Raw genomic sequence first — 13,388 nt, 5'->3', positions numbered from 1 at the left:
GTAGTACAGGAATTGAAGTGCAGAAATATAGAGAACTATTAAATTGGAAGGAAAATAAACCAAATAAACTGGTTTTTTTATCTGAGTTTGGGGGCCTTCATTTTGGGGCATTCCTTACTATTTATACTTCTCAGTGGTAACCATCGAAGTGGGCTTCCAACCGTCGAAATGTTGCTGAACATGCTCTCTCACAGTCAGTCCCACTATGCCACTCTTGCAATTAGGTTTTCCTCCTAATTTTGAATTTAAACTTTATGAGTAACCGTTACGTCACATCATCTTGTATCTCTCGATTATTCTAATACTACGTAGATCCATTATTATCAATACAAACTGTCACGTGTCTGACTTTGATTGATAACTTGTATTAACTTTCCAAATTATCCTTTTCATGCCACGTGTTACATAGTGATTGACTTTTACAAATCATACAGTCAACGGAATCAACAACCAGGACAAACAACCAAAAGTACCATATAAAGATATCAAACCCAACCCAAAAAAAAAAAAAAAAAAAAAAAAAAAAAAAAAAAAAAAAAAAAAAAAAGACCAGCACCCCCGGCTGCAGCCCACATCCATCATCACACCTCACCAGACCAACAACAAAACAAGAAGAGAGACGGGTTGATGTGTTTTGTCTGTAAAATGAAGACAGCCTCACTGGAAGAGCTAGGGCTAAGTAAACCCCAAAAAAAAAGAAAAGAAAAAAAAAATGACGTCGTTTTAACGTCAGCGCCGCATGCAAACACGGCAGACAATATGGACTCGAATAAACATACCCTTTAGGATTAGGATTCCGACCACAAACAACCGACTATTCACGTACATATACTCTTCTGACGCCAAAATCCCAGTTCTCTTTTCCAACAGAGTCCGTTTCTCTGCATCGTTGACCTCTCTGCGAATCCACAATGAGGAGGAACAGACGAGCAAGGCAAACCCTTTCTCACCCGATCGATGAAAAGTGGACACTGAGACCTTTACACGGTCAAAATCCACAGACAGTCAACGCCACCAATCCACAACCACACCTCCAAAGCCCATCATCATCGATGGCTTCTCACCAAAACCCCGAACCCACAACAAGCGCACCCATCTCCGAATTCATCCCCAAAACATCGAAATCGCCTCCAAATTTTCGAAACTCCAAGTGGGTATCGCGAAATCGGCGTGGCCGCGCGTTTAAACCTCGGTTTGGTAAAGTGGGTCGATCGAGTTCTAGCAGGGAAGAGATTTGCGTGGAAGAAGAAGGAGGAGGAGGAGGAGGAGGAGAAGAGAAGGAGGGTATAGGTGGACATGTATTGACATCAGATATCGATTTGAATGAATTGGGTTCTTCGAGTTCTTGCAAAGACGATAAAGTATGTGACGAAGTGGAAAACAGAGATGGGCATGCGTCTGGGTCGAAGAATGAGTCGAAAGAAGGGGCAATTGAGGGGTCTGATTCAATTAAGGGCGTTGATGATATTGGAAGCAGGTTGGAAGGGTTGCAGTTGGGTGCAGACGAACCGGAGTTGGAGGAGCAGCTGCTGAGAATTAATGACCAATTGCAGGAAGATGAGGTAATTTGATAAGCTAATGTCTTTTATTCAGTATCTGATGATGGAATTCATGTTGCCAATTATTAGAATTAGAGTTCAGTTTGCCATTTAGTTAACTTTGTTGTTTTTCAACTCAATCCTTGGGTGTCATTGTTGTATAATAGATGTTTTTGTGTGTGCTCATGCCTGAAGATAAAAAGAATGCTCTGTCAATCCAATGATTGACTTTAACCTGAAAAGTCCCCTGAATCCCCTTGTGAATCTAATGAATAGTAGTTTGTTAGTGACGATGAAGATGTCAAACAATAGTTTATGTAGACAATAAGAGTTGCATGTATGAAACTTGGTGGTGTAGAGGATAACATTCATGCAGAAGCCAACTTGTTCAGACGAGAAAACGAATATGATATGACATTTGACAGAGCAGGAGTGTTGTGGAAGTGGAATATGAGGAGTGTTGTTTTAGTAGAACTAGTCTTGCAAAATAAATAAGGTTGTGGTGAAACTTGAACTGCAAGAGATACCTTAGAGCAGCTATTCCCATTGTTTTGGATCAGTTTGATAAGGGGAGATTAAGAACATGGGGACTTACGTGGAGGTCCTAATAGGTGGACTTATTGTTCAATCAGCTTGTAAGAATTAATGGCGTTTTTCATCAAATACTATTAAAAAACGTCACTAATTGTTAATTTTCAGTGACAGTTTGAAAATTCTGTTACAAAAAATGCCACTAATTATAAGTTTTAGCGACTGTTTAAAAAAATCGTCACAAAAAAAGTCACTAATTTTCAATTTTCAATAACAATTTGAAAATTTTGTCACAGAAAAACGTCACTAATTACAAGTTTAAGCGACAATTTATAAAAATCTTAACCAAAAAAAAATGTCACTAATTGTCAATTTTTAGTACATATGCAAAAAATCGTCACAAAAATTATTTTTAGCGATGATTTTATTAGGATTTATTTTTAATAGGATTTGATGGGAATTAAATCAAACTATTAGGACTTATTGATAGTTTACCCTAAGAAACATTGCCTATACAAGTAGAGGAGGATGGATGTATTGGTTAACTTGATATACATTGTTGGACAGCTGTAGCATTTGGGACTAGTGGTAATCTAACATGGTATCAAAGCTAGGTTGAGGGAGGTCTAGGGTTTAAGTCTGTTTGGATTTGCTTCTCCAATTGCTTTATGTTTCACTCTGTGTATGTCTCTTTATAACTTCATGTGCATGACGGGGTTGCACGTGAGGTTGGGTGTTGAATAGTTTAATATAAATTATTGGAGGGCCTATTTCCTAACAATTTAAGCTTTTAGTACTAGTGGTAACAAGATGAAATGGAAAAAAGATTATATAAAAATAAATTATTGTCGGGCCTTGGGTTAGTCTTTTTGTTTGGATCGAAGGCTTGTTCATCATTTTTGGAGCTCAACTCAACTCAACAAAGTTTTACTTCAACTATTTGGGGTTGGCTAGTGAGTCCTATCATGTCATCACACCTTTTTGTTAATGGCAATAAGTTTACATGTGCTAGTTTTTCTTTACTTCCCCTCACTATGTGGATTAAGTCTCACTTTTTCTATTGATGTTTTTTTCAATCTTAGTTTTTTGACTGCAACTGGTGCTGGTTTCTACCATCAAGAAAATGTGTTCATTTCTCACCAAGCTAACTACACATGAACATGTTGGTTCATAGTTGCCCAACATTCTACCCAATAAAGCATTGTTATTCTTTGGCTTCACATATCCATCAATCGCAAAAGCACTCCTCCATTTACCCATCCACATTTATGATATCATTGTTGTCATGAATTTTAATGCTTAGGAGCATTATGAATTTTGTTCTTGAAGCTCACGACCATATACTTGAAAAATCCAATTATGGAGATAAACTGATAACTAAAAACATTCTATAACATGGAATTTTAAACCTCTTATATTTGAGGTAGATTTCTGACTCTCTTTCTTTCTCTTCTCTAATCTCAGCTTGTGTACTGTTTTTATTTTTTGAGTGCAGTTACTTGTCATTGAGTCAATTTATGGAGACAATGTGTTCATCCTTGACAAACAGAGAGGTCTACGATGTTTTCAGGTTTGTAGTAATTTAAAATTCCATATCATGTTTATAAAGTGAATAATCCAATATTTATGTATTTTTGCAGATTCATATACACGTTGAAGCTCCCACTGAACTTACCATCTCCACAAAATTAACTTCACATAGTGAACTTGAGACCAAAACTGACAGTTCAGATGAGTTCTTATACTCTTTCAAAGTCCAACACCTTCCACCAATTAAGTTGAAATGCTTATTACCTAAGTCATACCCGAGCCATCTCCCTCCTTATTTTACCATTTCAGTACAGTGGCTGGATTCTGGGAAAATTTCCAATCTTTGCTCCATGCTGGATTCATTTTGGAAAGAACAACCAGGTCAGGAGGTTATATACCGTTGGGTGGAATGGCTACACAGTTCTTGTCTTTCTCATTTTGGTTTTGATAAAGAAATAGTTCTTGGTCCTTATGGCTTGAGATATACTGGAGATAAGCGTGCAATTTCAGGAAGCATCTCCCCAGATGTTGATATTCCTTCACTGAAGAGTTACAACGATGAGCAGTGCCATGAGACCTTCTGCAGAAACTTTCATGAATGCTGCATCTGTTTTAGTGAATTTTCAGGTATTTTTTGAACATTTTTCTTGACAGTTTACAAATTTTATTTTATTTTTAATTGTGGCAAAAAGACATTCTTAGCAGACTATTTAATGTACAAAACTTTAGGATATGTGGGTTAGCATTGATTGATATAAATATTCAGGTGGTATTGGTGACATTGGGCTTGTGGGCCCTGGGATGAAAAGTGTAATTGACCCTAGAATTTAATAAAATAATTCCTTTTGTTTATTTTCATGATGGAAGCATTAAGTGTACTGCTCAATAGACCTTTAAAGAACTGTTAGAATTGAGTTGTTTTAATACTTCTTTCAATTATCACTTTAATTGCCTTCTCTTTTCTTTTTCTTCCTACCAGGTTCAGAGTTTGTTAGATTGCCATGCCAGCATTTCTTTTGCTGTAAATGCATGAAAACTTACTCTGACATGCATGTAACAGAAGGAACAATAAGCAAGCTTCTATGCCCTAATGCAAAATGTGGGGGCATGGTCCCACCCGGTTTGCTGAAACGATTGCTTGGTGATGAGGAGTTTGAACGTTGGGAATCACTAATGCTACAGAAAACGCTCGAGTCTATGTCTGATGTAGCCTATTGCCCAAGATGTGAAACGGCTTGCATAGAGGATGAAGACAATCATGGGCAGTGCTCAAAGTGTTTCTTTAGCTTTTGTACCCTTTGCAGGGAGCGACGCCATGTTGGAATCGCATGTATGACACCAGAAATGAAGCTCCTTATCTTGCAAGTAATTCTTTTGTCTCTGGTCTATTCTGAATATACATTTTCTAGTAATTGCCAGGCAGCCATACAGCAATGAATTAGTCCCAGGCTCATTTTAGCAAAAGCAGTATAGTAGTGTTATACCTTAGCCACTTTTGCATGAAATGGCCATCGTACTCATTTGTATAGGACCATTGCATGCTGTGATGCAAACAGAAAGGCAGGGAAGCAGAAACCTTTACCCAATAACCTCTTTATTTGATATTTTATCAAAAAAATAAAAAATAAAAAATTCTTCTTTATTAGATGTGATGAGCTCGATGCCCTTACAGGCCTGTGAAAGGCTTAGCTAGTATGCCCAGTAGCTAGCTGATGGATTGCGCTCATTACTTGTTACTTTTTGATGGAGGCTGTTGGGCATTTCTCTGTATTCAATAACTTCAGTTTGGTTTTCGACACCATAACTGTTTTTTAAGTGCTTACTGCTTACCCACCCACCACCTATCATGGACCTGTGGTTTGCTACTTTGGCAAACCTGGTATTAGAATAGAGATTCTGCATAATGAAGTTGAGATGGTAGTAGAAAGGATATATACCTTTGTACCCCACAATATTCTTTGAGATATCATATTCTCAGATATGGTATTAATGTTTCATTCTGCTTTTGTGCATGCTGATGCTTTCATCCTTACTCAAATATGCAGTGGAAGTAGGGTTGCAAAACGAACCAAGCTACTCGAGCTCAACTCGTGTTAGGCTCATTAAAAACTCGTTCGAGATTGGCTCATCATGCAATCAAACTAAGCTTGAACACATTTTAAAGTCATTAAGTTTTCAAGTCAAGCTTAAACAAACTACTACTCTGCTCGATAAGCATATACACACCATAATAAGGCAAACTATTCGAGGTCAGCTTTTGTTCAGCTTATTAAAAGCCCGTTCGAGATTGGCTCGTTATGTAAACTTGAAGCTCGTTTAGTTTTCAAACCAAGCTCGAGCAACCTATTACTCTGCTCAACTTAGCTTGTTTGCAGCCCTAGGTTGAAAGGACTCTCTATTTGCTTTAATGCCTATGATATTAATCGTTGTTACTTTGGTTACAATTGCTTGCTTTAATATATCATTATGTGCAATCTGAATAGCACTTTGATTGTCACAATAGAGGTAGCGGCAACAGGATGGGGAATTTCCATAGAAGTAAGAAGCCACTGAAGCCACACAAGCTCGTGAGTAGTATTCGCAAGAGCATGATACTCAGACTCAGTACTAGAACGAGCAACAGGAGTTTGCTTCTTGCTACGCTAGGTAATGAGAGAATCACCCAAGAAGAAGTAGAACCCTGTAGTAGAGTAGCGGTTAGTAGGATCCCCTGCCCAATTTGCATCAGAAAATGCATGTAACTATAGAGAAGAGCGTGCTGAGTAGTGAAGACTATGGAACATAGTGCCTTTTAGATAGCGCGAAATGCGAACTAGAGCATCATATTGCAGAGAGTGAGGAGCAGCCATAAACTGTTTGACAATGTGAACAGCATAGGCAATGTCTGGACGAGTAACCGTGAGATAGACAAGACTGCCAACTAGCTGACGATATAAAGTAGCATCAGATAATAGGTAACCATCAAGAGGTGTGTGACAAGTTTGAGGATCAACTGGAGTAGTAGCAGTCTTGCAATTGATAAGACCAGCACAAGTCAAGAGATCAAAGATATACTTGGCCTGAGTAAGAAAGTAACCAGAAGGATCATGAGAAATTTCCAAGCCGAGAAAGTAGCTAAGCAAATCCAAATCTTTCATCTCAAATTGGTGACTGAGGAATTGTTTGAGACTAGAGATACCCACTACGTCATCTCCAGTGATGATCATATCATCCATATAAAGAAGAAGAATAATAATACCACACTCTGTCTGACGTATAACAAAGCAAAATCATAGGCACTGGAGAAGAAGCCACATGTTAATATGAGCTATAAAATTTTCTTTACTCATGCTCTTTCCATGTAATGACCCTCATCCTTGTCTTAGCCATGTTCATGTGTATCTGCATGATTTTGTTTTGTTAAGCTTGCATTTGTAGATTTTGACTTGTTTTGTCTAAAGTAAAGGTCCCTGTCTTGTTTTGTACTTATGTGATTTGCTTGAGTATTGCTTGTATGCTTTGTTCTTTGCTTGGTGTGTGTAGCCTAGGTCACACCCTTGAACCTCTTACACCTAGGACCATCTTGAAACCACTTTGGTTGACCTCCACCTTCACCCTGTCATATTGGCCGAGATGTCATCATCTAGGCCGAGGTGTGCATCACCTAAGCCGAGATGTGTATCATCTAGGCCGAGATGTTATCGTCTAGGCATCCAACATCCTTGATCCTTGCACCTAGTGATCTTGTTCCTGGACTGGTATGACCTAGACCGAGGTGTGACACATCTAGGCCGAGGTGTGGCACAAGTAGGCCAAGTGTTATCCTTCCTAGCCGAGATCATCGAAACCTTCTTGCCTGAAGCCTATGTCTTGATCCGAGATCATTGCCTTATCAGAGTGCCCTTGTCACCTTACTTGTTGTACACCCTTTGTCATGCTCTTGTCTTGTCATTCAGTCACCTTTTGAGGAAACCCAACCAGACATTGCCACGTGTCCCAGCAGAGGGTCAAGTCAGTAAGCTATTGAGAAAACATATCATTTGCTATATATCTTTGCCCTAGAAAAGAGAGAAGCTCTAGGAAGAGAAAGGAGTTCTTGAGAGAGAAGTAGATTCACAAGCTTGATCCTTACAGTTTGAACCGTTTGATCCGTGTTTTGAGGTTAAAATATTGATCTTCTTTGGTTGTTCTTTGTATATATATGATCACATTGCATGATCTAGTATGATTCATGAGCCATGCATTGATTTAAAGTTGTTCTAGAAAGAAAAAGTGATGTTCATGTGTTCTTGAAGAAAAGCTTTGTTTTGATCCGAAAGTTTATAACAAGTTCCATGTTTTGTGTTTGTTTTCAAGAAGATCTTCAACTACGGGTACCCAGGTCCATGTTTTTGAACTCATCTCATGAAATCTCAGATTTTGAATAAGGAAGTTATGATTTTGGCATTCATGTTCTTCATGTTCATGTTCTTCATGTTCTTCAAGAGGAAACCCAGAATTTCCAGACTTCACTTCCCTAAGTGTAGTCACCGAGACTCACTCTTGCCTAGATCTCACACCTAAGCCAAGCATCGTATCTCACCTTGGCCTACCTTGCATGATCACCTGCACTTTAGTCTACCTTGCATGCGCACCTAGGCCTAGGAGACCATACCTCGGCCAAGAGGTGTGGAACCTCGGCCAGGACCTGGTTGGTACCCAGTATATTTTCCCGAGATGAAAAATAGTGTTTTAACTCCTCAGCACATGTTTTGCTTTATCTTGACTTAGTTTTGAAAGAAATGTCGAGATCATCTACACTCATGCAAAGTTTGTTTTAGGAATGCATTGCACAACCATCTTTGAGCATCTCATCTTGTCTTCTTGAAATGCGTTCAGTGGACCTTGCAATGTATTTGTAGGTCTTGGACTCTTGCCTTAATCCCTACACCCGAAGAGATATGTGAGTGGTATTTTTAATAAAGTTATATTCTAATGTTTTGATAAAGGCTTTGCTTGTTTCGTTTTGGAGAAGTGTTTGTTCAAGTGTGAATGATTATTCCTAGTTTTGTATCAAGTATTATCTTGTTTTGATGACATTCTTGGAAAGTTCTTAGTGCTAAGGGACTATAATGCAACTAGTACCCTTGTTTGAGATATCTCCCTTGCCACTGACGGTCTTGTACGGGTGGGTTTGTCTAATCGATTCCGGGTCGATTATTCCCTTGTTTTGTCAGGAATGTCATCCTTTGTATTATATTGATGCCAGTAAGCATCCCTTGAAGCTTTGAAAGACTTGATAGATGAACTTGGTTCATCCCTTGATTTTGTACAAGATATGTTATGTATTGTTTTGATAAAGATCTTGAATATCATTCATTCAAACCTTTATTACTAATATCATTCACTGAGTATCCAAGCTCACCCTCCTCTTTATATATATGTAGGTGACGAGCAAAAAGGCGGTGATGCCTAAATGTTATTTGCAAGTTGTTTTGGATTCATGTTTTACTAGCATCTTGAAGATTATACTTCTTAACTTTGTATTTCATGTCTTTTGTATATGTCGGCTTGAGAAGCCTTTTGATCAAGATGTAACATGCACTTTGTTTTATTTGTATTCAAGTTGTAACCATGTTAAAATGTATGCCATTTCATTTGATCTATGCACAGTTCTTATGGACTAATCAGATTTAAATTTATTGCTTCTGCACATGTAAGCCCCATATGTATACTCTGATTGTGTGTGAATCCTTGTAAGTTGGCCCTTGGTAATCTTGGATTACCAGCTGTCAGGACACCATTCTACTATAGGCGGAATGGGGTTGTGACATTCCAACTATTTCCTTTATAATTCAGAATCGTCCTATATAAAGAGACTTAATCCTAATAACTGGTAAAGTAACTTCTACTTTTTTGCTTGCAGGAGCGACAGAATTCATCCCAATTGAAGGATGAACAAAAGCGTCGTGAGCGTGAAATGATCAATGAGATCCTTAGTGTTAAGGAAATACTTCGTGATGCCAAACAATGTCCATCTTGTAAGATGGCAATCTCACGAATTGAAGGTTGCAACAAGATGGTATGCAATAACTGTGGACAGTATTTCTGCTATCGCTGTAATCAGGCAATCGATGGATATGATCACTTCAGGTTTGTGATTCACCCTCATTGGAACATTATTTATAGTTTTAAAATTTAAATTAGAGATGTCTTCTAATATAAAGACACAAACTAAGGGACACATTTTTGGAGACATGTCCCTAATGAATGGATACCTAGAGTCCTATATTACAAGATCACTCTTAACATTTTAACACAATATGCATAGGATACGTTTATACATTTTTCTCATACAATTTACTGCTATTATTTTTCTATATTTTCTGGGTATTTCAATACAAACTCGATGCCCCTGTTTGTCACTGTTTGTACTACGGATGGCCATTTTAGTCCTATCCGCGAGGGCCTAGTCATACCCATCCGAATGGGACAGATTTTACCCGAACTGACACTTATTGAGGGGGGGATTATTTTTTGGTCACCCGCAACGGGGGTGAGGTGGGGTCGGATACTACCTCCCCAATCCAAACCCAACCTGATATAATTAGATATAAGAAAGGAATACTAAAGTCTCTGATTCTATTTAAATGTAAATAAATAATAATCCTAAAAGTCTCACTCTATATATATATATGGAAACAAGAGAAATTATTTAGTGTGTTACGGATTTAAATGATTCTCAATTTTTTTAGTTATTTGAAATGTGGTCGGGTATTCGCGGGGGCGGGGATGGAGTTGAAAAATTCCACTCGTAGCAGAGTGGGGTGGGGGGATGACAAACCCGCCCCAAACCCGTCCCGTAGCCATCCCTTGTTCATACACGTGTCAGGCACTCTGTGAGATTTCGGGTTGTATCTTGAAGTCGTAATTTGTTCAGTAAAACCTACACAAAGGTAGGTGAATATGGCTTTAGGACAGCGACTTGTGGTGCCTCTCATCAATCTCACAGGCTATGTTCTCTCTATATTATTATTATTATTATTTACTGTTTTACTGTTTTTTGATTTCTGATTTCATGATTTCTCTTCTTGATATATTTTTGTGGAAGTAGATTTTATATTTAAGTGTTTTTCATGCATAATTCCCAACAACCCTCTCATATTTTAGATCAGCTATTCTTGCTCATATGGTATCTACATAACTCAGCATTTATCAATTTATTGCAACCTAATTAGCCTATTCTCACTTAAGGGAAGGGGTGTGCGAACTTTTCCCACAAGAAGCAGTTCAGAATTGGGAGGAGCGGATGAATGCTCGCCAAGTGGTGGGTCAGATTCAAGCTCAACTCTTTGCAGATCGTGGCCATTCATGCCCTATTTGTGGTCAAATCAATGTAAAGGTGAGCGGATTTAAACTGATCTAAAAAGTATGAACACGGACACAAACACAAATGCAGAATTTTATTTGCAATGTAGATTAATATTAGATTTCCAAATCAAAATTAACAAAAACTAACATTAAAATTCAATATATATAATTTAACTCTTTAGCATTTATGTTTTATTTATGGATGGCCTATTAATTAATTTAAGCAAAAAGTAATAAACTTCTAACATCTAACATCCATCAAAAGCACTAAAGAAGATGGGAGAAGAAACAAGTCGGCGTATCCCCAACGTGTCCCTTGAAAACAAATTAATTAAATAACGTGTTCTTGCCATGTCCCCATGTTCGACACCGTTGCAACACCTGTTTTGGAGTGTCGGTGTTTCATAGGAGCTGACTAACCTATCCAATTATGATGGGATTTATTTAGTTATAATTAGCTTCACTTTTTTTAGACCATGCATAATTCAGCATGATTTTAATGTTGGTGTTGGTAACCACAATGCTGCTTGGTATTAACTGAAAAGTACCAACATGAATAACATTAATGCATCAAAATTCAATATTTAAAAATAATGAAAATATCTGGATAATTAAACACATTTTAAATGTGGACCATGGAGACGAACACAATTCTTTATTTCTCTTCCTTCTTATGAACAAAATAATTATTTTTTATTTATCAAAAATAAAATAAAATATTGAGAAATTAAAATAAGATAATTATTCTTTATTTTATTTTTAATCAAAAAGCTGCATTCTCTCTTTATCCTGAAATTGACTAATTGGGATCTCTCCCAGATTGCGGAACTAGTGGAGTAGAATTACCGACTTCAACATGACTTTTGAAGGAACATGAATTTGAATTGGTACACCTTTTGCACATATGATATATCCTAGACATGTATCCATGACACGTAATATAGGATGACCACATGTAGGCCAACGATGTATCTAAATGACTCTCGCAGTCTCAATGCTCTCTTTTCAAGTTAAGCCCCGTAGTTAATTAAATATGTTTTTTAGTGTTGCCAGAAAATGACTAAAGAGCTTTTCGCTGCCCCCCTTATGTAACAGGTTGGCAATAACAATCACATCTTCTGCTGGGCATGCCAAAACCATTACTGCTACTTGTGTCGAGAAATGGTGAGGCGCGGCTCTCACCATTTCGGAACCAAGGGTTGCAAGCAGCACACAGTCGGATAGTTTCACATTACCCACCCAAGGTTACTTGTCTAAAAAGGCATAAACCAAAACACGTGATTGTAACCGTGGAAGATCGCTTGGCAACAGTCAATGGCTGGAGCAGATGCAGCCTAGTCCCACAGAGATCATGTATGACTTGAACTCCCCTTATTGCAGTATTATTAGTATTGTAAGATGACGAATGACACCATCCTGGCTCAGTGTGTACTACATCCTATTTATATGTTCCAGGCGATTGCACTATATCCTATTTATATGTTCCAGGCGATTGCACATTTTGCATTCTCAGTGTCGTTGAGTATATTTTTTTGCCTTTAATTTTTATCGGGAAAATGTAGTATTCATTGTTGAGTTGAGTTGGATCGTGTTTGGAAGTCGAAAGGAATACAAGAACAAACCATATTTGACTTGAATTGTGTCATTTGGAGAATCAAATTGATTTGAGCTAAGGTGGCTTTGTATGTAAATTATTATTATTATTATTATTATTATTATTATTATTATTATTATTATTATTATTATTTTAAAATGTCTCTTATATGATCATTTTTGTGTTAATGTTTATTGTCACAGGGCCAAACAACTCTTCATGAACTCAGATGTTGTTCACAGCTTCATGGTTTAATGTGATATGTTTTTGTTGGGAGTATATGTTTTCAGAAAAGCACGTGTAAATTCTTGGGTAGGTTAAATAATGGTTATGAATGTGATGAACTATAAAAATAAAACTGTTAATCTCACACTTTTATCTTCTTTAAAGTATCCCTTATATAAATTTTTTTATCATTCGAATCCGGGCATCACCCTTCACAATAATTTCAATATGACCATCTAATACACCAGTTCAACAATACATCAATCGGTATTCAAAATTTTGTATTAAAATTTTATTAGCATAACATTGTTATTTTAATAAGAATTTTGTTAACGGATGTTCTTAGAGCATATATTAAGAAAAAAAAAATTTTAAAAATTGTATGTCATATATGAAAAGTGTGTAATAAAATACATAATATTTTTAAGTCATCATAATATATGCATTAAATACACACGTTAACCAGATTTTTTTATTAAACATATTGTAGACACTCTATTTTTGACCGACCTTAAGACTCAGACGTCATCGATTGGGCGCTCGGTGATAGTACATGTGCTCATTTCGAGTTTCCGGAGTTTTGGCTGAGAGTCTTGCCTCCAGGCCTCTGAACTCTTTGTGCTTTGGCTCGGTTTGCGGAT

The 13,388-nt window shown here is 37.3% G+C and overlaps 1 protein-coding gene across 2 annotated transcripts; it reads left to right on the top strand.

Annotated features, from left to right (window-relative positions):
* Nucleotides 1-636: 636 nt before the first annotated feature.
* On the top strand, nt 637-12,601 carry NHL8 (NDR1/HIN1-like 8). 2 transcript variants are annotated; one of them, XM_028216636.2, is made up of 7 exons: nt 637-1,562; nt 3,565-3,639; nt 3,710-4,226; nt 4,579-4,964; nt 9,484-9,710; nt 10,812-10,959; nt 12,024-12,601. In XM_028216636.2, exons 1-7 carry the CDS (start codon nt 912-914, stop codon nt 12,150-12,152), a joined length of 2,133 nt encoding a protein of 710 aa, XP_028072437.2. In that variant the 5' UTR covers nt 637-911; the 3' UTR covers nt 12,153-12,601. The 2 variants fall into 2 exon arrangements, with proteins under 2 accessions (XP_028072437.2, XP_028072438.2); XM_028216637.2 differs by having other exon boundaries at nt 788-1,562; nt 4,660-4,964.
* The last annotated feature ends 787 nt before the right edge of the window (nt 12,602-13,388 follow it).

This window comes from Camellia sinensis, chromosome 13, assembly GCF_055761805.1.
Source record: "Camellia sinensis isolate YWXY chromosome 13, ASM5576180v1, whole genome shotgun sequence".
NCBI classification, from domain to species: Eukaryota; Viridiplantae; Streptophyta; class Magnoliopsida; order Ericales; family Theaceae; genus Camellia; species Camellia sinensis.
This window is presented reverse-complemented; position numbering and strand designations above follow the sequence as displayed.